Source organism: Myotis lucifugus, unplaced genomic scaffold (assembly GCF_000147115.1).
Source record: "Myotis lucifugus unplaced genomic scaffold, Myoluc2.0 scaffold_49, whole genome shotgun sequence".
Lineage (NCBI taxonomy): Eukaryota > Metazoa > Chordata > Mammalia > Chiroptera > Vespertilionidae > Myotis > Myotis lucifugus.
In genome coordinates, this window is record NW_005871097.1 from 3,438,105 (window position 1) to 3,462,900 (window position 24,796).

The 24,796-nt window shown below is 42.6% G+C and overlaps 1 protein-coding gene across 12 annotated transcripts in view; it reads right to left on the reverse strand.

The window, feature by feature from the left end:
* Positions 1–24,796, reverse strand: part of TXLNG (taxilin gamma) — a 55,873-nt gene that overhangs the window by 15,891 nt on the left and 15,186 nt on the right. For 7 of the 12 annotated variants that reach the window (XM_006088565.3, XM_023753698.1, XM_023753695.1 and 4 more), the window contains 6 exons: positions 15,065–15,365; positions 11,595–11,686; positions 8,465–8,635; positions 6,713–6,907; positions 3,594–3,713; positions 2,016–2,090 (listed from right to left, as the gene is read on the reverse strand). In XM_006088565.3, coding sequence (XP_006088627.1) covers positions 2,016–2,090; positions 3,594–3,713; positions 6,713–6,907; positions 8,465–8,635; positions 11,595–11,686; positions 15,065–15,365 — 954 coding nt within the window. Of the gene's footprint in view, positions 1–2,015; positions 2,091–3,593; positions 3,714–6,712; positions 6,908–8,464; positions 8,636–11,594; positions 11,687–15,064; positions 15,366–21,335; positions 21,375–24,796 lie in introns of all 12 variants that reach the window. The other 5 variants (XM_014455697.2, XM_014455696.2, XM_014455698.2 and 2 more) reach the window with 3 other exon arrangements.

Here is a 24,796-nt window from a genome sequence, read left to right on the forward strand (position 1 = left end):
ACCAGTTGGGAGTGTCTGCCCCCTGGTGGTCAGTGCATGTCATAGCGAGCAGTTGAGCGGCCTTAGCATATCATTAGCATATTACGCTTTAATTGGTTGAATGGCCGACCAGACACTTAGCATATTAGGCTTTTATTATATAGGATAATAAGAGAACAAATGTTGATAAGAATGTGGATAAAAGATAACCCTGTGCAGTGTTGGTGGGAATGTAAATTGGTACAGTATGGAGGTTTCTAAAAAAATAAAAAATAGTGTTACCATATAATCCAGCAATCCCATTTCTGGGCATATATCTGAAATAGATGAAATTACTATCTCAAAGAAGTATCTGCACTCACACTGCACTGTAGCATTATTCACAATAGCCAAGATATGGAAACAACCTAAGTGTCCATCGAAAGATGAATGAATAAAGAAAATGTGGTGTATATACACAATGGAATATTATTCAGCCATAAAAAAGGAAATCTTTCCATTTGTGATAACATGGATGTACCTTTAGAGCATATGCTAAGTGATATAATTCAGACAGAGCAAGACAAATACTGTATGATCTCACTTATATATATATGTGCAATCTAAAAAGATAAAATCATAGAAACAGAGTAAAATGCTACTTGCCAGAGATGAGGCGTGGGGAAAATGAGGAGATGTTGTCAAAGGGTACAAACTTTGTTATAAGATGAATAAGTTTCAGGGATCTAATATACAGCATGGTGACTATAGTCAACAATATTGTACCATATACAAAAAGAAAAAAAGAATGGGCCCTGACTGGTTTGGCTCAGTGAATAGAGCGTCGGCCTGAGGACTGAAAGGTCCCAGGTTCGATTCTGGTCAACGGCATGTACTTTGGTTGCAGGCACATCCCCAGTAGTGGGTGTGCAGGAGGCAGCTGATCGATGTTTCTCTCTCATCGATGTTTCTAACTCTCTATCCCTCTCCCTTCCACTCTGTAAAAAATCAATAAATAAAATATATTTAAAAAATAAAAAGAATGGGAAAAGTAGGGAGAGCCCCATTAAAAACACCACCCTACAGCTCTACCTGGGAGTAGCACTCTATGGTCCCAATGGGAAGTTTTTAAAATGGATTATGGCCGAACCGGTTTGGCTCAGTGGATAGAGCGTCGGCCTACGGACTGAAGGGTCCCGGGTTCGATTCTGGTCAGGAGCATGTATCTTGGTTTCGGGCAAATCCCCACTGGGGGGCGTGCAGGAGGCAGCTGATAGATCTCTCTCATTGATGTTTCTAACTCTCTATCCCTCTCCCTTCTTCTCTGTAAAAAATCAATAAAATATATAAAAAAATAAATAAATAAAATAAAATAAAATGGATTATGTTCTTAGAGCACAAACTTTCAAAGATTTCAGGTTCTATGAGATTGACATTTTGTAGGTCAAAGAAGTCAACTTTCAACAATTTCATGAGGTTCTACTTAATACAAAAAAACTAAAATCTGAAGATTTATCCTTTTTTCTTTAATTGGAAAATTAGCTGACACACATGGGAACAGACTGACAAAGAGAGGAAATACCTGGGATATCATCCTAGTCTGCCTGAGACCTAAGTGTTTCCTGGGATGCAGCACTTCAAGTGCTAAAACCAGAAAAGTCCTAGGCAAATGGGGACGAGTTGGTCACCCTAAATGAAGAGGAAAACTCTAGGACAGTGGTTCTCAAACTTCTGGCCCTTTAAATACAGTTCCTCATGTTGTGACCCAACCATAAAATTATTTTCATTGCTACTTCATAACTGTAATGTTGCTGTTATGAATCATAATGTAAATATCTGATATGCAGGATGGTCTTAGGCGACCCCAGTGAAAGGGTCATTCGACCGCCAAAGGGGTCGCGACCCACAGGTTGAGAACCACTGCTCTAGGAAAAACACGTGATCTACTCTCAGTTCTGGCTGGGAACAAGCAGAAGCATCTTAGGAGATTCAAGGTATATATCAAATGAACCACAGATTTTTCTTATAAATTGTACTATAACCTGCTGTCAAGTTACCTGCTGTTTTAGTTGTACTTCTTGCTGTCTCATTTGTTCATATTTGTGCCTCGATTCTGTTGCTTCCTTTAACAACTAGAAAACAGAAACATTCTGGCAAAATACTAATCGTAATTACAAGTATGACTACAATGTGAAATGACTTGATAAGCGTAATCCTCCCAATCATTATTTTATTAAGAACCCCAAGTCTATAGGTGAAATGTTGTTACACCAAGTGCCAGTTACCTATATCTTCGATCTGTACCACTTATTAACACATAGGAATGTAGGAATAATCTTACTCCTTAGAAAATGTACTGTGGAGGCCTAATAATAGGTTTATAAAATTCAAGACTAAATTATTGTGTTTTAGGTAAAAAATAATTAGAAGTCTAGTATTAGCAGAAAACATGGCTAGGAATCTTGACATATGGGTGCATTAGAAAGCCCCTCTACTCCACAGAGGCAAGATAAAAGGGTATGGAGCTAAGCAACAAAATCAGAGACCTGGTTTCTGATTACTTTTTAAAAAGTGTGTGTGGGGGGGGAGGGGCCTTAATTTATTTGAGCTTCAAGAAAATTATATAATGAAGTTGCATAGTAGGCATCTATGAAATGCAGTCCCTGAAGTAAAATGTCATACATAGTCCAAATAAGCCTCAAAAAGTCCTTAAACCAACCAGAAAACATATATGTATAATGTGCATGTGGATGCATAAATGAAATTACATTCCAACTCTGGAAATAACACCCACGTTTTTAGTTACACCTGGGATAGCACTGTCAGTTCAGACGACAGGATCACGTTGTGTGAACAATGCGTCTCCTCTTAACCCTACATGCACACTCAATGTGACCTGTTCACATCATGAGGGCCACTCAGGAAGGAGTCTTCATGCCAGACCAGCCTCGGGGCCTAGCTAATTTGAGGGAAAGCTGGATGGAACAGTCTTCATTATCATAACCATTTCTCTCTTTTTTTTTTTTTTGGTTAAGCACATATGGTTGAATTGCCAGGTGTTAAATATACATACCCACCCAATGAAATTCCACTGTATTCACAATTATAGACAGGCAATATAATCTAAGCATATACGTACTCTGAGAACAATGCTGAGTGATAAGGGTATAGAGAATTTTGTTAAAATTTTTATCAGAAAATTAAACAAGTAAACAAATAGTTTCCCTAGTTTCAAGGTACTTTATTGAAAACAAAATGTAACAGTATTATATAAGACCCACGGGTAATATTAAACTGAATTGCCAATTTAATGTACTAAATACTGGTGTTATTCTTGAACTTGGTGGCCATTACCTAAAAGTGAAATAAACATTCTAAGCATAGAAAAGTCAAACAAGTGCAAGTCTTTCCAGTAATGTGGTCTAATCTCTCTAGTAAATCTATACAAAAAATTAATAGAAATAAAAAGCCTAATGCTTTCTAACACACACATACCCTTCTCAATCTAGAGCAAAAAACAAAACAAAACAATTACCATGACCCAGGTACTACAATATATGTAGAATAAGTTAACATATTTTAAATGGCTTTGGTTACAATTAGGCAGTAATTTCTTTTTAAGAAACAGAACTTACAAACTCTCTCTCTCTCTGATGTTTTTCATCAGCTTCCTTTATCAGCTGTGAGGTCTGGTGAAGCTTGACATCCACAAGCTGTTGTTGTACTTCCTTATGTTTGAACACCTTATCAATATGCTGCAGGGAAAGTCAAATTCTCCCATCACTTAATGAAAATGGAGCACAACTAGGAAACATAACATGAGTTACAATGCCTTGCTTCTTACTCTGCTTTCCCCACTAATGCCACCAGAGCTAATGACTGTGGCTTTCTGTCTGGCACCTCAAAAATGGGGCCCTCTCCTAACACCCCATTCCCTCTCTTTCGGAGGTGGGCAATCAAGCACCTTGGCAGCCGCATGCCAGTACTTCCAATTTCTAAAATTATTTTTAAAATATTTCTAGTGATTTTAGAGGAGGGAAGAAGGAGAGAGCTAGAAACATTGATGATGAGAGAGAATCATCTATCGGCTGACTTCTGCACACCCCCTACTGGGGATGGAGCCCGCAACCTGGGCATGTGCCCTGACAGGGAATTGAACCGTGACCTCCTGGTTCACAGGTCAATGCTCAACCAATGAGTCACCCTGGCTGGGCCATCTTTTTCTTGATACAGTCTGAGCCTCATCATCATAGTAAGTAGGTCAGAAATAGGAGGTACAGCCCGGCCAGTGTGGCTCAGTGGATGGATAAGGAGCTCAAACTGTTAACTCATGTATCATATACAGAATTTCTGGAGACTTTTTCTCCGTGTTAGGGCTTTATACTCTAATAGAAATTTTATTCTCTACAACAAAAAGATTCTTCAATAAATACATTCTAAGACTAAAGAGCAAAAAGAAATCTTTGTTATAGACTTGAGATACACCAAATAGTGAAAAGGAGAGACTTTATGTGAATCTTGAATAATTTTTCTTTTAAAAAGGGGATGCCCTAACAGGTTTGGCTCAGTGGATAGAGCGTCAGCCTGCGGACTCAAGGGTCCCGGGTTCGATTCCGGTCAGGGGCATGTACCTTGGTTGCGGGCACATCCCCCGTGGGGAGTGTGCAGGAGGCGGCTGATCGATGTTTCTAACTCTCTATCCCTCTCCCTTCCTCTCTGTAAAAAAATCAATTAAAATATATTTTTGAAAAATAAATAAATAAAAAGGGGAGAGCCCTGGTTGGTGTTGCTCAGTGGTTGGAACGCCATACTGTACACTGAAAGGTCACAGGTTCAATTCCCAGTCAGGGCAAATACTTACCTTGTGGGTTCAGTCCCAGTTGGGGAACATACAAGAGGCAAACAATCAGTCAATGTTTTTCTCTCTCACATCAATGTTTCTCTCTCTTTCTCTCTCTAAAATAAAAAATATCCTCAGGTGAGGATTAAAAAAATAATTTTAAAAATTTATAAAAGGGCTCCCGAAACTGGTTTGGCTCAGTGGATAGAGCGTCGGCCTGCGGAATGAAAGGTCCCGGGTTCGATTCCGGTCAAGGGCATGTACCTGGGTTGCGGGCACATCCCCAGTGGGAGATGTGCAGGAGGCAGCTGGTCGATGTTTCTCTCTCATCGATGTTTCTAACTCTCTATCTCTCTCCCTTCCTCTCTGTAAAAAATCAATGAAATATATTTTTTAAAAAAAATTTATAAAAGGGGAAAGAATCAGAAAAATGTGGACAATGACTAGACATTTAACATTAAGTAATTATTGTTAATTTTTGTTGTGAAAGTGGTACTGTGGGTAAACTTAAAAAGGAATCCTTATTTTTTTGAAATATCTTGTCAAATATATATGAATGGAATAATATGGCACCTTGGATTTGCTTCAAAATAACCCAGGAGACAAAGAAAAAAAGTAAACAAATAAACAAAAAAGAACAAAATAACCCAGGGGAAGGTGACAGGAATATAGCTGAAACTATGGTTTCATCTACTGAATCCAGGTGACATATTTTCTCTCTACTTTTGTTTAAGTCTGCAATTGTCCATAATAAAAAGTAAAAAGTGATGAGTGATTAAAATAAAATGATTTTAGAAACTAAGTTTTTGAAGGGCTATATGTAAAATTCTAAATTAATATAATCTAAGGTTTGTCTTGTAAACTGGATACAGTAACCCAGAGCAGATGCCACAATCTTTTTTTTTTTTAAATTTTAATCAATCATTTAAATCTTTTTATGTAAGGAATACAACACAGATAAAAACACAATATTTTATTAACTTAAAAGGCGGGGGAGGCCCCAGCACAGTAGCTCAGTTGGTTGGAGGGTCGTCCCAATAAACTAAGGTTGCGGGTTCAATCCTCAGTCAGGACACATGCAAGAAATCAACCAATGGCCTGGCTGGTGTGGCTCAGTGGTTGAGCATCTACCCATGAACCAGGAGGTCATGGTTCAATTCCTGGTCAGGGCACATGCCCGGGTTGCAGGCTCTGATCCCCAGTAGGGGGGCATGCAGGAGGCAGCCGATCAATGATTCTCTCTCATCATCAATGTTTACATCCCTTTCCCTTCCTCTAGGAAATCAATAAAAACATATTTTAAAATAAAAATAAATAAAAACCCTAATACCGATGCCAGGTCTGTGTACCTCAGTGGTTGAGTGTCGAACACATGCACCAAGAGGTTGCCAGTTTGATTCCCAGTCAAGGCACATGCCAGGGTTGTGGGCTTGATCCCCAGGATGGGCATGCAAGCAGCAGCCAATCAATGATTCTCTCTCATCATTGATGTATCTATCTCTCTCTCCCTTCCTTTCTCTGAAATCAATAAAAACATATTAAAAAAAAAACAAACACACCAAGACAAAAACATGCCCAGCCGATGTGGCTCAGTAGTTGAGCATCAACCCATGAACTAATAAGTCATGGTTTGATTCCTGGTCAGGGAACATGCCCAAGTTGCAGGCTCTGATCCCCAGTAGGGTGGCATGCAGAAGGCAGCCAATCACTGTTTCTCTCTCATTGATGTTTCTATTTATCACTCTCCTTTCCTCTCTGAAATCAATAAAAATAAATTTTAAAAAAAGAGGCCCGACTTCCACTATGCATACACAAAAGTTGTACAACACCATGTAACAAGTTTTCATGTTTAGTAGTGAATGGTGAAAAGGAGTTGCTAATGAGAAGCTGTTGAAACAAACAAAACGGGATTACCTCCTCCCTCATCGAGTACTGTTCGATGAGCTTCTTCAGCTTCTCTCCCAATTCAATGTTCTCCTGGCGGAGTCTGGCATTGTGTATGTCATGCTGTTCCAGCTGTGCTTGGATTTCATTTAAAGTAATTTGGAAGTGCGCGGTTGCCTCTTTACGTCGTTCTTCCTCCTCTCGGGCCTGCTGCACATTTTCTTCCTGATTGTGGAAAATAATTTGTTAATGGTAGACCTATGAATAACGTGCTCACAAAAGCTGCTGCTACATGGGTTCATTTACTGCTGCCCTGAAGTGATGCTTCTGAACTCTAATTCCTTCCCTTTAGTTACGACCAGAAGGCTATCATTTAAAAGCAAGCAGCTTTTCCTAAGTAGTTGGAACAATGGGAGAGATGCAAACTGCCCTGCTATAATAAGTACCATGTGACCATCTGAAATACACTATACTGCTAGACAAGTAAGGAGCTTGTCCACCCAGCCGGCTTCCTCCATCTATGTTCACAAGTACCCCCCTCACTGGTTCCACAAGGCAGCATCTTAAAGCAGCCCCAAGAGATAGATCCCTTCTTAGGACATACCTTCTACTTTCTAGGGGCAAGAGGACAAATGGAATCTGTATCTTAAAAAGCCTATTTCCAACTCTTGCTAGGATACATGTATTAAAAGACTATTACATGTCTAAACAAATAACAGTCCAAACAAAATATTGATTTGCTATTGGGGGGGGGGGGGGGGAATACACCTATTTTAATTAACATCTAAATCCAAAGGTTCGAAAGCAAAGAAAAAACCATAGGCTCCCACATCAGGCGCAGATCCATCTCCTGAGTGCTCCTGTATTCTAGGCCTTGGGGATGTGCTGTGGTGGGGAAGTCTGAGGAGATCCTGCTCAGTGAAAATCAAACCGAACTCTGTAAGAGGAAGGACCTGCCCTGTGTCTCTGCTCTTTTTCCTTCTTCCACTGTTGGTACCAATTAATCTTTGGGTGCCTGCTCCCTCTTCCTTTATAATCGGCCAAGTGCTCTTCTAAAAGTACTCAGGAACTGGGTATCTGGCATGGGCAAAGGCACCTTGGCAAGGCAGCTGAGTAACAGCCCAAGGGGGGGGGGGGTTTCAGCACATGCTTTCCCTTCCCAGGCTCATTCTGCCTCTAGTCTGTTCCCACTTGGTTCTCATCGCATGTCAGATTCTCACACGTGGTAATGAACTACATCAGTGCTCAGCAGAAAACTGGCAACTTTGAGCTTCCTAAGCCATAGCTCCAAGCAGGAGAGCTTGCTCTAAACACCTATCTCATCTAGAACCCCATGAGCACCTATGAGGGACCCTAAGCATCAGATCAAGCAAAATAGAAAGATGGTAGCTCTGTCTCCAAGTAGACACAGGACTTATTATTTTAAACTAGAGGTCTGGTGCACGACAATTTGTGCACTGGGGGGGGGGGCCCTCAGCCCAGCCTGCGCCCTTGAGGGACGTCCAAATGATGGCTTAGGCTCAGCCGGACGGACGTCCGGACGTCCTTAGCGCTGCGCCATGGAAGCGGGCCGCTGCACTCGCCAGCTGTCAGCCCGGCTTGTGGCTAAGCGGTGCTCCCCCTGTGAAAGGGCACTGACCACCAGGGACAGCTCCTGTGTTGAGGTCATTCCACCATTTGGTCGATTTGCATATTACCCTTTTATTATATAGGATAGGTACACGCTGATTATAAAAAACTGAGTTAGTCCCACCTGAAAAACAGAACAAAGAACCAACTAACCTTTAACGTCTTATTGTGACGCTGAAGTTCCCTGCAGAGAGACTCTAGTTTGCTTCTTGCCAATATAGCCTTACTGTGCTCACTCTGCAAGTGAACTTTCTCTTTCACAATCTGGGCTTGCTTCTTCTGCAGAATCTTCATTTGCTTCTGAACATTCCTGCTCTCCTCCAGCTAAAATAATAAGCACTTTGCATTTAGGAAGTACACTGAAAACCTTTGAGTTATGGATGGAAGAATTACAGTAAGAGCTATGAACACATTTTCCATATCCAAATGTTATAATGGAATATTTCATTTTCAATTGGTTCATGCCACTCTACTTTGCCAACCTTCTCTTTTCCAGGAAAGTAAGTAAACAATCTAGGGCAGGGAAAATCTTAATCTCTTTACTTTCTTACTAAAAAGAAAAATATGATGTTTGAGGAAAACTTTTCAGGAATCAACACCATCAAGTTTTACTTTTCTTTTTTTTTTTTAAATATATTTTATTGATGTTTTACAGAGAGGAAGGGAGTTAATAAGCTGTGCTCAGGGCTCTTTGTGAGAGAGGGAGGATCATTTGAATTTGCAATATGGAGCAAATGATTCTATTTCAAAGTTATATCAACACTAATGGATAAGATGGCAGCCTTACTGACCTTTCACTGAAGCAAATGATGCTGTCATGATTTCAGAAACAAGAGTGACACCTTGTGGCCTATCAAAACATATCAAGCATCCTTACTGGCAATGTGCACCTACAGCTATTAAAAACGCCTTTATGGAAATTCCTGCTGGAAAAGTAATACTTTTGTAATCTCTCTGTGGCACAACTCCAAGAGGCTGCAAGTTCTGCAGACACCATCTGTAACTCCATTGAGGAATGGAAGTCCCCCAGCCTTCCCAGCCTCAAGGTAACCACAATTCTGAATCTTGTGTTCACTACTCTTTGCTCTCCTCTTTCTTTTATGTCATCTGTGTGTGGTCCTAAAAGAAATCATTTTGGTTTTAGTTGTTTTGACTTTATTGTGGCTACTGCAACTGAGGAACAAAATTTTTTATTTTCTTTCATTTAAATTAATATAAGCTTAAATAGCCACATGTGACTACTGGCTGTTTTGGACAGCACAGCTGTAGATTATATTGCTAGGAGCCATCCAGATTATTCACATGTAGCTATAGACCAGGGAACAGCAAACTTTATATATATCCAGAAGGTAAATATTTTAGGCTTTGCAGGTCACTTAGGATATTTGTTGTGTCATCCTCTTTTTCTAAACAACACTTTAAAAATGTAAAAACTGCTGAGACCGGTTTGGCTCAGTGGATAGAGCGTCGGCCTGCGGACTGAAAGGTCCCAGGTTTGATTCCGGTCAGGGGCATGTATCTGGGTTGCGGGCACATCCCCAGTGGGGATGTGCAGGAGGCGGCTGATCGATGCTTCTCTCTCATCGATGTTTCTAACTCTCTCTCTCTCTCTCTCCCTTCCTCTCTGTGAAAAATCAATAGAATATATTTTTTTAAAAACGATTCCCTCTTTGTCTTTAAAAAAAATAAAATAAATAAAAATGTAAAAACCATTCTTAGCTTAGTACAAAAACAGGCCTCACCAGATTCAGCCAACAGGTTGCATAATATTACACTTTCTAAAAAATACAAAACACACAACACACTGTATTGACCCATTCATTTATCACTGAGCATTTGGGTTGCTTCCAGGTTTTATTACTCACAATGATATGAACATTCTGATGTGCTTCTTCGTACACACATGCAACAATTTCTCTTGGGTGCAAACCTAGAAGTGGGGTTGCTAGGCAGTGATTTCTAATGTTCTATTTCACATTACTATACCAAACTGTTTGCCAGAGTGGCTGGCAAATTTCTCTTCCCATCAATAATTTAAGTAGATCAAGTAGATGCACATCCTTCTCCAAAACTTAGTATGATCTGGTCATTGACAAAAAGCAGTATTTATGATATAGAATAACTGCTTTAACAAAAGATGAAGCCCCACCAGTGTGGCTCAGCAGTAGAATGTTGATCCAGGAACCAAGAGGTCGCCAGTTCAATTCCCGGTCAGGGCAAATGCCCAGGTTGTGGGATCAATCCCCAGTAGGGGTGCATGCAGGAGGCAGCCAAAGAATGATGTGCCTCTTTCATTGATGTTTCTATCTCTCTAACCCTCTCCTTTCCTCTTTCTCTGAAAATCAATAAAAACATATTTTTTTAAAAACTTAACAGATGAAAATACATATAAATTGTCAATGATGATTCACGTTAAGTATTTCATAAAAGGTGCTAATTTTAACATTTATATTAGAATTCTAAAAGCCTTCCAAAACCCTTATTTCAAAGGATTCTATGATGTTTCCATGATTTAGTTCAAAAAGGATGGCAGTATTTCCATATTGAGGCTGCTTTCTTAATTTTAAAAAGAGAATTAATGCTACTTGAAATAACATAGGCCCAGAACAAATAAGGTCAATTTCTTTGGAGGAAACTGGGAAAAAGGAATGCTTGGCACACAGTATATGGTAAATAAAAATTTCCCGAGATACAGTATTGTTTTAGTAGACTATTTCATCCAACTCACAATCTCAATCACAATGGCTAAAACCTTTAACTCTAAAATTCCCTTGGGAAAAGTTAAATATAGGAACCATTATAGCCCAAATGATGAAAAGCATGACACAGGAATGAAAATACTGACTTAGATATACTCCGAACTGAGTTTTAGAAAAACTTATTATAAAATGACATTATAAAATTGTCATACCAGCAACAAAAAAAGCCCCAAGAAAGCAGATTCTCCTCTTCAATTTTAGAATAAAACCTAATTTAGCATTTAAAGCTACATCAAAATCACAGCCCAGTCGACATGGCTCAGTGGTTGAGCGTTGACCTATGAACCAGGAGGTCACGGTTCAATTCCTGGTCAGGGCATATGCCTGGGTTGCAGGCTAGATCCCCATTGTGGAGCGTGCAGGAGGCAGCTGATCAATGATTATCTCTCATCATTTATGTTTCTATATCTCCCTCTCCCTTCCTCTCTGAAATCAATAAAAATATATTTTAAAAAAAACTTATCAAGCACATATCCATTTTGCTATATTTTATATGGCCCTCAACCCCTTGATTTAATACTCACAAGATCAGCATATTTCTTACAGAGAGCTGCCAGCTTCTCTTCTGGAGTTGAAAGGGTGTTTAGGGCTTGCATCAATAATAAAACTTCTTTACCTGATGATTAACAAGATAAGAAATAAGTCCTGGAAGAAGAATGAGATCTAATTTAACCTGCAAGTTCTACACAGCACTTCCTATGTATTGACACCCACAGTAAAATAATTTATGCCTATAATTAGAAATAAGAGATTTACCAGCTAAATTAAGAAAGCTATTTTTAAATCGAGATTGATAGGCACCCCTTCCGCACCCCGACCCCTAATTTCTTTAATCTCTAATACAGCTATTTGTAAGAACTCTTGCTGAAGGCTTAAAAATTCCCTTGCCTACCCAATGATGTCCAACTTAAGACAAAGGGCAAGTTACAAAGGGCAGAATATTTTTAAAAACTTTCTCCTAACCAAGTACAAATATAGAAGCAAGTTCAAAGGGAATTTCAGTTGGTCCTCTCTGCCTAAGATACACACTCACCTGTGACACATGTCTTTTCCTATAGCACAATTTAAATAACTTCTGAATGATTTAGGAAGCATATTGTGTTAACCAAGTTCAATGTAAATAAAAAGATGTCAAGATAGCTCTTCCCTTGGGAAAAAGAGCTTAACAATAATATTTAAAGATTTTAGCAGGGAGAAAGAAGCAGGTGGCTGAGATACAAGGGGACAAGTGGCATTTATAATGTTTTATTTTTTTAATATATTTTTGTTGATTTCAGAGAGAAAGGGAGAGGAAGAGAGAAACATCAATGATGAGAGCATCACTGATCAGCTGCCTCCTGCACGCTCCACACTAGGGATCAAGCCCAAAATCCAGGCATGTGCCTGTCCAGGAATTGAACCGTGACTTCCTGGTTCATAGGTAGATGCTCAAGCACTGAGTCATGCCAGCTGGACCATTCCTTTTTATTGCTGAACTAGAGGCACGGTGCACGAATTTCGTGCATGGGGGGCAAGGGGAAGGGGGCCCCTCAGTCTGGCCTGCACCCTCTCCAACCCGGGACCCGTTGGGGAATGTCCAACTGAGGGTTTGTGCCCACACTTTTAACAGATGACAGCTCCATTGTTGTTTCTTTCTTTTCATGCTTAAACCCATTGGAATTAGTAGGTATTCAAAGTGTGTATACATTTAGGGGGGACACCTTATATATCTCTAGTCAGCGGTGAAAGGAACCAACAGCAGATTTGGAACCCCCAGACAGGGAATCTCGCTCACTTCCCGCATGTCTCCCCACTCCACTTTCCACCTTTGTGGGCAGCAGGAGAATCAATGTTTTCTCTCATTAACTCGGAAAAGCACGTCCTGTCACCCACTGCCCAGCAGGAGTGCGCTAGGCCCCAAGCGAGCGAGGCCGAGTCAGGGCAGCCTTTATTCATGGGTGCTGGCATCCAAAGTGCACATTCCTCCTCTGCAGTTGCCCCGACTATCCCACAACTTCACTGAGAGGACAGAACTCCTTGCCTCCTCTGGGTTCCTGATCTTGAACGCTGACCAAAGGCACCTCAGCGAGGGCCGCCTGCGCCCACCAGGTGTGTCTGTCTGCACCTGCTCCTGCCTCAGCACTTGCATTAGTCCCACAGAGGTGATCTCGTCGCTGCACTGGCCTCTGCAGGAACAGGGCATCACCACTCCGCCCTCTCACTGTCATCTCAGAGGCGCCCACTCTCAGCACCCAGAACACCCAGACACTGTCCAAAAGACATGCGCATGTCCTGTGGGGGACGTAGGCATGCTGGGGTTGATGGAAGTGCGGCGGAGGGAACTTGTGCGTGCCTTGGTCCAGGACTGTTGCAGGAGTGCTAGGGTGATAGAGTGCTGGGGGACATTCGCACGCCAGAGGGGGAGGAAAGGATGTGCGCACTGGAGGCCTGTGGCTTCGCAGATCCGCAAACCCCCGTGGCGCAGCCAGGAGGACGTCAATTTGGCCCGCCACAGTGGCTGTCCCTGCGATCGCGCACCTTCTGGGCTAGGAGGTGGGACTTGCACAGCTACTCCTCGGGCGCTGATGGCCTGCAGGCACTACTTCAGCTAGGCTCGCAGGCTCCACTTGTCGCACTCACGGCTGCCCCCGCCGCCATGTGGGGAGTACAGGCCGCCCTATGCCAGCCTGCCTCCCCAGCCCAGAGGCTCTCCACGCGCGCTGCCCACAGGCCCAGAGCGCGGGCTGCCCACCGGCCCAGAGTGGCCAGGGCAGGGCAAGACGCCTGCCCCCAGCCACTTGGCGCCTGTGCACCTGCCATCTTTGTGGTGTTAATTTGCATACTCATTCCTGATTGGCTGGTAAGCATAGCAGAGGGATGGTCAATTTACATGTTTCTCTTTTATTATATAGGATAATATTCCACTGTATGAGCTGATGGATGATAGCTGTTCTGACTTTGGGGCTGTTAAATAATCACATGGTAATGTTATGTGTAACTTTTTAAGACTCCATCTGCTGTTACGCATATAATTGGGGCTGCTGACTTTTTGAAGAAATCTATCTTGCCAAAACCGGTTTGGCTCAGTGGATAGGGCGTCGGCCTGCGGATTGAAAGGTCCCGGGTTCGATTCCGGTCAAGGGCATGTAACTGGGTTGCGAGCACATCCCCAGTGGAAGATGTGCAGGAGGCAGCTGGTCGATGTTTCTCTCTCATCAATGTTTCTAGCTCTCTATCTCTCTCCCTTCCTCTCTGTAAAAAATCAATAAAATATATTTAAAAAAAAAAAAAAGAAAAAAAAAAAAAAGAAATCTATCTTGTTTGCAAGGAATTAAAATTATTTTTTATTATATTTCCATAAATTTTTAAGGATTCCAATGTAGCAGAAAATGGACTTAATACAAAGGATAATTCTAATTTAGCATATAGAAAACCACACAAATTAAACACTGTTAATTTTAGGTATAATAAATTTAAAAAACTTACAGGCAACCAGTAAGACTAAAATAAAAGGGGATTTCAGATTTCATAACGAGATTCAATGTATCATATTCTTAGTCCTAAATCTCAAACATAGCAGCAAAAAGAAAACATACCCTTGAAAGCCAGTCTTAACCCACTTTCAGAACTGCAGATAACATTATGTCATCTCTAAATTGTTGTGACTAGTTTTTAAATAAAGTGATCAAATAAATATACAGTTTTCAGAGTAAATTTTGGTCAGACCATATTAAAGATGCAAACAAGACAAGTCGAATATTAATTCCTTCAAGTTGTCCCCAAATTTTTTCACAAAAACCATTTATTGCTTATTTAGAGAGAATTTCCTACTCTATCTTTACCTCCTGCACAGAACTGCAGCAGACAGGCAGACAGACCCCACTGAAGATAACAGTTGCTAAACATCCACCTTAATACTGGCCACTACAGGCCATGTTCATAATCACCTGTGTGGCAGGAAATATAAAATAAATGAGCTGCGTGTGACGTCCAACCACTAAGCAGAGATTATTACCTAAGGTTTTTTCTTTGTTCCTGTTGCACTCTGAATCTTGCTGACCATCAGGGGGCTCTGTTCTAGCTTCTCGCCCAGGAATTTCCTCTCTTGACTCTTGTGTGCAGCAGGCTGGGTTCACCAAACTTCTGTTTTTTGTTATAAAGTCACTGCCTTCAGCCTCTTCCAGTGAATGCTTGTTACTTATTCCACCACAATTTGAATCTTGATGTTGAAGAATATCGTTTGATTGAGTACGCAATACATCCGTTTTCACCCCTAGCCCGCACATTCCAGCTTCTTCCATTGCACCAATCACAAACTAGAGGGAAGGGAGCAAAAAAGATGAAAAGGGGGTTAAATAAAATGTAATCAACGTTTACTACCAATAGCACACCATAAGTTGACAGCTTTGTTCTTTCTTAGTGGTTTGTAAAATTGATGTAAATATTGTAGGTAGTTTCTAAGTTTCACTGAGAGGTGACCTAACTGTAAAGTGTAAAAAAGTAAAGTTAAAAAAAAAATCACACACCTAAGTAGTACCAAAGAAAGCAAGACATGCCATTTAGTTGTAAATCTAAACTTATTTCCCTATAAAACCTCCACTGCTTAATTAGCACCTTCACAAATTATACCAAGTTAATGAACACAAGTTATTCTGGTCTTGATGGTAGATTTTTGGTGGGGATCACTTTGTTTTGTAGTGTACATAGATGACAAATTACAATGTTGCACACCTGAAACATGTTATATTCCAATTTTACCTCAAAAAAATTATTATGGTCTTATCCTCAAGGAAATGGTACAGAAGAGATGGCTCACTAGGTCCAGCAAAAACCCCATGCTCCTCCAGTATCCTGAGGAGCTGGTACTGCTGGACCAGTGCTCAGCTCAAGACTATGTCTCCCAGCCCCTTACATCTAGGTGGGACTCCAATGTGAAGTTCCCACCAATGGAATGTGAGCCCAAGTGATGACTGTCCCTTCTGCAACAAGATTTTTATTCTTAGAAGCACATTCTTTCTCCATCACCTCTTCCCCATTGTGGCTGAATGCAGAGGTCTTCAAGATCCTATGAGATGGCAGAGCCACAGGATGAAATCAGCCTAGGCCCCTAAATCCCATGTACATATAAGTCACCCTTCTTATAAAAAACACCCACACCACCGTTATTAAAGTACAAGTTTGCATGGATGAAGTTGAAAGAATTATGCTGTATAAAAGAAGCCAGACACAAAAGCCACAAATTGTCCACACCAAAACCACTATTATAGGAGCAAGAAAATAAAGTTCTCCCATGTTAAGCCACAAAATTTTGAGTATAATGTTTTAAGCATGTATGCCTACTCCAATATAGATAGTAGGCAATGGAGAGATGGCTTTATTGTAGCATTTTATTCTCAAATCAATAATTTTACCATTTATTCATGGGTTTCCCCCTCCTTGTTAACATTGCTTATTCACATTGCTTGTTCATATGATGTGGCACAAATTTAAATTCTATACGATTTCCTCTCTGTGTGAGAGCTTTTTCGTTTTTTTTTAAATAATCCAATCAGGGGATGTCTAATATCTTTCTCTTATCACAAATGAACAAAAGCTACTTTCCAAAGTTACTAGAACAGATTATGTCGTTATAATAATATCCAACTGAATAACTAAAAATAATTTAAAGTATCAAAGCAGGGAATATAGAGGTTAAGGGACCTAAACCTTATCTTTTATAGTCTAACTAGTGACCCGGTGCACGGATTCGTGCACACTGAAAGGAAATTAATTAGAAGGTGGCCAGTGGGGCAGGGTGAGTCGGGCCAGACACGCGCTGGAGCCAATCTCCCACGGTCCTTCCCTGGCCAACCACACCTGGGGTGCCGCTGTGGCTCAAAGGGCATCTGCAGAATAAGCAGGGTCCCTCTGGCAGGTGGGGTCCCTCAGCCTGGCCTGTGGGGATCCAGCCAAAACCGGCTCTCCAACATCCCCCGAGGGGTCCCGGAGTGCCAGAGGGCACTCTGCAAAGTTGCTGTCGTACAGGGTGTGGAACGCAAACGCAAGTGTGCAGTAAACCAGATTCAGGGCCAACAGTGCCCCAGCAACAACATAACCCACGGCCAAAGGTGGAATTGCGCAGCACCGCGAGGAATCAGGCTCCCCCCTCTCTGGTTTCAGGGTCCATCACCCAAGAATCAATGCTGCCAAGTCACTGCAGCTCAGCAGCTCGTGTGTTGAGCGTCTACCCCCTGGTGGTCAGTGCGTGTCACAGCGACCCATCAGATGGTCAGACACTTAGCATATTAGCCTTTTATATATATACTAGAGGCCCAGTGCACAAAAATTTGTGCACTTGGGGGGGTCCCTCAGCCTGGCCTGTGCCCTCTCACAGTCTGGGACCCCTTGGGGGATGTCCACCTGCTGGCTTAGGCCCGCTCCCTGGAGGATCGTGCCTAAACTGGCAGTCAGACATCCCTCTGGTAGCCCGGGAGCCCTCGGGGGATGTCCACTTGCCAGCAGGGAGCAGGCCTAAGCTGCAGTCAGACATCCTTAGCGCTGCTGAGGAGGCAGGAGAGGCTCCCACCACCACCGCTGTACTGGCAACCATCAGCCTGGCTTGTGGCTGAGCAGAACTCCCCGTGTGGGAGCACACTGACCACCAGAGGGCAGCTCCTGCATTGAGCGTCTGCCCCCTGGTGGTCACTGTGTGTCATAGTGACCAGTCATTCCCAGTCGTTCTGCTGTTAGGGTCAATTTGCATATTACCCTTTTATTATATAGGATAGAGGCCTGGTGCCTGGGTGGGGGCCGGCTGGTTTGCCCTGAAGGGTGTCTCGGATCAGGGTGGGGGTCCCGCTTGGGTGCCTGGCCAGCCTGGGTGAGGGGCTGAGGGCTGTTTGCAGGCTGGTCAAGCCCCCCAGTGGGGACCCTCATCCCATGGGGGTGTGGCCAGCCTGGGTGAGGGGCTGAGGACTGTTTTCAGGCTTCCCACAGCCCCTTCAGGGTGGGGGAGTCCCGGTGGGGTGCCTGGCCAGCCTGGGTGAGGGGCTGAGGGCTGTTTTCAGGCTGGCCACGCCCCCCGGTGACCCAAGCTCCCAGCCTCTCCTTTTTTTTCTTTCTTTCTTTTTTTTCTTTCTGGGATTTATTTATCTTCTGTAATTGAAACTTTGTAGCCTTGAGCGGAGCCCAGGCTGGCTAGGGCAGGCAGGAAGCTTGGCTTCCTCCACTGCCGGGGGCAACCCAAGCCTCCTGCTCGCTCCAGCTCAGTGGCCACCACCATCTTAGTTGGGTTAATTTGCATACTCACTCCTGATTGGCTTGTGGGTGTGGCTTGAGCATAGCAAAGGGATGGTTAATTTGCATGTTTCTCTTTTATTATATAGGATAGATTATATATATAGATGTTGACAAATCAAGTACTGTGCTTTTGAAAGAGCAAGTTGGTACAGCTACTTTGAAAAATTCTTTAGCAATATGGATACCTACCAACATAGTTAATTCTAGTCCTAGGATTTTACCCAAGTGTGTACATACGTGCAGCCAAAGGCCAAGAAATGTCTAGAGCAGTGGTTCTCAGCCTGTGGGTCGCAACCCCTTTGGCAGTCGAACGACCCTTTCACAGAGGTCACCTAAGACCATCCTGCATATCAGATATTTACATTAGGATTTGTAACAGTAGCAACATGACAGTTATGAAGTAGCAACGAAAATAATTTTATGGTTGGGTCACAACATGAGAAACTGTATTTAAAGGGCCAGAAGGTTGAGAACCACTGGTCTAGAGCAACACTATTTGTAATTACCCCAAAATGAAATCAACTCAAATTTCTATCAACAGAAGAATGGATCATTCTAACATGTTCAGACCATCCAGCAATGACAATGAACTACTACGAGATACAGCAACACATATGAGTCTCAAAGGCAGACTGTTGCAAGGAAGGTGTCACAAGAATATATACTCTGGGCCGAAACTGGTTTGGCTCAGTGGATAGAGCGTCGGCCTGCGGACTGAAGGGTCCCAGGTTCGATTCCGGTCAAGGGCATGTACCTGGGTTGCGGGCACATCCCCAGTAGGGGGTGTGCAGGAGGCGGCTGATCGATGTTTCTCTCTCATCGATGTTTCTAACTCTCTATCTCTCTCCCTTCCTCTCTGTAAAATATCAATAAAATATAAAAAAAAAATATATATATATATACTAGAGGCCCGGTGCACAAAAATTTGTGCACTCGGTGGGGCAGGGTGAGGGGGTTCCCCCAGCCCCGCCTGTGCCCTCTCGCAGTCTGGGACCCCTCGGGAGATAACGACCTACTGGCTTAGGCCTGCTCCCGGGTGGCAGAGGGCAGGCCCAATCCCTAAGTGCAGCCCCTGGTCAGGCTCAGAGCAGGGCCGATTGGGGAGTTGAGGCGCTGCCCCGTCATGCACAGAGCAGGGCTGATCAGGAGGTTGCGATGCCACCCTCAGTCACGCTCAGGGTAGGGCCGATTGGGGGGTTGGGGCACTGCCCCCCGTCACACTCAAGGCAGGGTCGATGGGGAGGTTGCGGCGCCACCCCCTGTCACACACAGAGCAGGGCCGATCAGGGGGTTGGGGCGCTGCCCCCTGTCACTCACAGAGCAGGGCCAATCAGGGGGTTGGGGCGCTGCCCCCCTGTCACTCACAGAGCAGGGCCAATCAGGGGGTTGAGGAGCTCCCCCCTGTCACTCACAGAGTAGAGAGATCAGGGGGGTTGGGGCAATGCACCCTGTCACACTCAGGGCAGGCCAATGGGGAGGTTATGCTCTACCCTGTCACACACAGAGCAGGGCCTGTGGGGAGGGGGGGGGTTGGGGCGCTGCACCCTGTCACACACAGAGCAGGGGCCAATCAGGGGGTTGGGTGTGCTGCACTCTGTCAAACACAGAGCTGCAGGGCAGTCGGGATTGGGGAGCTCCCCCCTATCAGGCACAGAGCAGGGCCTGTCGGGGTGGGGGGGGTTGGGGTGCCACACCCTGTCACACACAGAGCAGGGCCTATCAGGGGGTTGGGGAGCTCCCCCCTGTCAAACACAGAGCTGCAGGGCAATCAGGGTGTTTGGGCGCTGCCCCCTGTCATGCTGATCCCGGTGCCGGGAGGCATATTACCTTTTTACTTTATAGAATAGAGGCCTGGTGCATGGGTAGGGGTCCGGCTAGTTTGCCCTGAAGGGTGTCCTGGATCAGGGTGGGGGTCCCCATTGGGTTGCCTGGCCAGTCTGGGTGAGGGGCTGAGGGCTGTTTTCCGGCTGGCGAGTGACTAAAGCTCCCAACCACTCCTTGTTCTCTTTTCTTTTTTTTTTTTTTTTTTTATTCTGGGCCAGCTTTAGCTCTGAGGCCTGGCTGCTGAAAACATCGATACAAAGTTTCGGTCCGGCTGGCTTTCAGTCTGGCTGGTTTCTGGGGGTTTGTTTAGCTTCTTATTTGCAACATAGTACATAGTTGCTTAGAGTTGTAGCTGAGAGGCCGGCACGTGAGGCGGGGAACGTTGAAGACTGCAGCAAGCAAGCTCGCTTCAGTGCCTGGCTGCCAGCCGCCATCTTGGCTGACAGTTAATTTGCATATACTCACTGATTAGCCAATGGGAAGGATAGCGGTCGTACGCTAATTACCATGTTTCTCTTTTATTAGTGTAGATATATATATATATATATACTCTGGGACAGGAGTCGCCAACCTTTTGGACCTCATGGACCACCAGTTGGCAACCGTTGCTCTAAAGGTTTCCTTAAACCAGCGGTCACCAACCTTTTGGACCTCATGGACCACCGGGTGGCAACCACTGCTCTAGGAAACAATTTAATAAAGTTCAAAAACTGGCAAAGCCAACCGATGGTGCTGGAAATCAGGGTAGTGATTACTGTTGAAGGCAGGGCCTTCTGCAGGGCTTCGTAATATTCTGTCTTGATCTAGATGGGGCAACATGGATGATCACTTTGTGAAAATTCATTAAGCCTAAACATTTGTGTTTTGTATACTTTACTGAATGTATGTGTTACTTCAATAAGGTTTATTTTAAACTTTGTAATTTATATACTAGTATTATTCAAAATTGATGAAGAACCAAAACAGAAATATTTTCCTCTAGGAAGAGAGATGAAAAGTGTGTTGTTTTTCATGATACTTTAAAATACTATACATGTAATACTTTCATTTCTTACAAAACTAATGCATTAAGGGGAAATGGGCTATTTTGAGTTACAGTTTGATGCCACACTCTAAGCCTAATTCAGAATTTACAAAGTAATACTGAAGACTCTTTAATTCGTTCAAATAATTTTTAATTTCACCTTTAGCCTAGCAGAATGGCTCAGATGGTTGACCATCATCTTGTGCACCAAAAGATTGCAGGTTCAAGTGGGAAGGCCGGGGAGGGTAGGGGGACAGAAAGGGGGGGGGGGGAGTAAGAGATCAACCAAAGGACGTATATGCATGCATATAAGCATAACCAATGAACATAAGACATTGGGGGGTAGGGGAGGCCAGGGGATTGTCAAGGGCGGGGTAAAAAAGGAGACATATGTAATACCCTTTGTAATACCTTAAGCAATTAAAAAAAAAAAAAGATTGCAGGTTCAATTCCCGAACAGGGTTTTGGATTTGGGGTACATATGGAAGGCAAACCGATCAATGTATCGCTCTCTCTTCGATGTTTCTCTCTTTCTCTCTCTCCCCCACCCACTTCCTCTAAGCATGTCCTCGGTGAGGATTTTTTTTTTAAATTTCACTTCTAAATGTAATGCATTCTATAGAACATTGTTTCTCAAGTGTAATCCATAGGTATTAAGATTATTTAAAAATTAATGATGAGGTTTTAAAAAATGTCCTTTGTTAAATTTCATTACTGCAGAAACTTAAAGAAATTAATATGCCCCAATAACATACTTCAGAAGTATTAATCTCAAACCAAATGCAAAGTGATCATTTTAACACTACATTGTACATTTAACTACTAGTTCCTACCTCTACTTTATATGAGATATTTAACTGCTATATACTAGCTGGGCACATAATATTAACACAGACCCTTTACACAAAAGCAATACAGAGGGTGAAAAAAATGAGTACTATTAATATCATCTTCCTCAATTAAAAAAAATAATTTTCAAACCTATCCCTTGAAAACCATTAGTATTAGGAATAGGGTTATAAAACAACAATATTGGCTTTAAATATTGATGAAAGTCTATTCAAAGATAATAAAATGAGATTTTTTAACTCTTAGCACATAATAGAATTTCTCAGAAGCATAATCATAATAAACCCCACATAACACCAGAAAGCATGGTGTAAAGCCATATCCAAATATAATGAGCAAGAAATTTGGAAGATGAGGAGCATAAATAATTTTCACCAAGGAAAACCTGAGGCCTATCCTAAGATCAATTTTAATAAGAAAGCTACCTGAGGAATGAAACTTGTTAATTTATAGTTTTTGATTGTTTGTTTTATTGATTTCAGAGAGGAAGGGAGAGGGAGAGACAGAAACATCAATGATGAGAGAGAATCATGATTGGCTGCCTCCTGCACACCCCCTACTGGTGAGGGAGCCACAACCGGGACATGTGCCCTTGACCGGAATCAAACCCAGGACCCCTCTGTCCACAGGCCGACGCTCTTATCTGCTGAGCCAATCCAGCTAGGGCAATTTATAGTTTTTCAGTTCTCTTCGTGATTTTTCATAACACTTTTACTGAGATTTAATTGTACACCCTACTGAAAGTGTACAATTCACAGGCTTTTCGAGTTTAGAGCTGTGAACCATCACCACAATCGATTTTAAATCACCTTCATCACCTCAAAAAGAAACTCAGTACTCTTTGGTCATAAAACCGTAATCCTGCCCTAGCCGGTTTGGCTCAGTGGATAGAGCATCGGCCCTCAGACTAAAGGGTCCCAGGTTCGATTCCAGTAAAGGGCATGTACCGTGACTGCGGGCACATCCCTGGTGGGGAGTGTGCATGAGGCAACTGATCGATGCTTCTCTCATTGATGTTTCTAACTCTCTGTCCCTCTCCCTTCCTCTCTGTAAAAAATCAATAAAATATATTTAAAAAAAAAAAGGCATGTACCTTGGTGGTAGGTGTGATCCCCAGTAGGGGGCATGGAGGAGGCAATGATCGGTGTTTCTCTCTCATCGATGTTTCTAACTCTCTATCCCTCACCCTTCCTCTCTGTAAAAAATCAGTAAAAATGTATTTAAAAAAAAAAAAGAAAGAAATATATTAATGGAGAGAAACTGGGTGAGTGGGGCCAGAACAGAAGTCCACTGGGCTTCACGGCATGCCTGCTTTTACCTTTCAAGTTAGGGACCATGAGTTACCTTCATTAACAGTTTGTTCTTGTTTTTTAAATACCATACCAAGATGAATAGAATTCTCTAATATAGTACCTATTATCAGGAAAAACAAGAGGAAAAAATGTTTATTTAAATCCCAATCTAAAATAAAAATGAAACCAACAGTAAGTAAATTCAAGATTAAATTTCTATGTGAACCTTTTCCTAAGCAAAATCATAAAACGAAAGTATAAAACTTTCTTTTTTTAAAAAAATATATTTTATTGATTTTTTACAGAGAGGAAGGGAGAGAGATAGTTAGAAACATCGATGAGAGAGAAACATCGATCAGCTGCCTCCTGCACATCTCCCACTGGGGATGTGCCCACAACCCAGGTACATGCCCTTGACCGGAATCGAACCTGGGACTTTTCAGTCCACAGGCCGACGCTCTATCCACTGAGCCAAACCGGTTTCAGCGTATAAAACTTTCATTATGTTGATCAGTCCAGTCATGAGCAGTGCATTTAGCTCTTTAGCTTGAAAGATAGTAGAGAGCACACCATTCAGCCCCAACCAAGTTTACTAGAACCCTAAACCCCAACACACTCCCCACCCCAGACACTACCCACCTGTCAAAGGATGCATTTCTCCATCTGCCTTCCACTGTCTCAATACTTGGAGCTAAGATGTCTCATTTTTTTTTTATAATATATTTTTATTTATTTCAGAGAGGAAGGGAGAGAGAAATAGAGATAGAAACATCAATGATGAGAGAGAATCATTGATCAGCTGCCCCCTGCACATCCCCTACTCAGGATCCAGCCGCAACCTGGGCATGTGTCCTGACCGGGAATCGAACCGTGACCTCCTGGTTCATAGGTCGAGGCTCAACAACTGAGCCACACAGGCTGGGCCTAAGATGTCTCCTTAACTGAAGAAGAGAGTCTTTCAAAATGGAGAGTCACCAGTTTACCTACTATTAATTGTAGAAACAAAGAATAAATATTACAGAAATTTTAACAAATGAACATGAATATTCTGTATTCATCTACTACCTGTAACAGCTTTTTGGATCAACACATTTGAAACTGAGCCTGCATGGGATTTAAAAGCCTAAAAGAAAAAAAAATTTAAATAAGTTTCTTTCTTGTCTACTCTGTGAATAAAGAGAAAGATGAATAATTCTAAAGTTTAAAACTTTCAGTTATGCTCTTTCAAATACGTGTTAAAGCTAAAGAACCACATTTCTTTGGCTAATTTTGCTTAAAGAGCTTAAATATTAGCAATGGTTGTTCTTTTCTAAGACTTGTGTAAATAAAAAACAAAAGCTAACACCCACATCCACTTCCTAATTATTTCCACTACCATCTGCTTAAATGAGCTAGAATGCCTTCAACCAGTGCCAGGCACATACTGAGAGCAGAAAATCACTCAGTCCTTGCCGCTGAGGGATGGGGTGGTTCTTCGGAG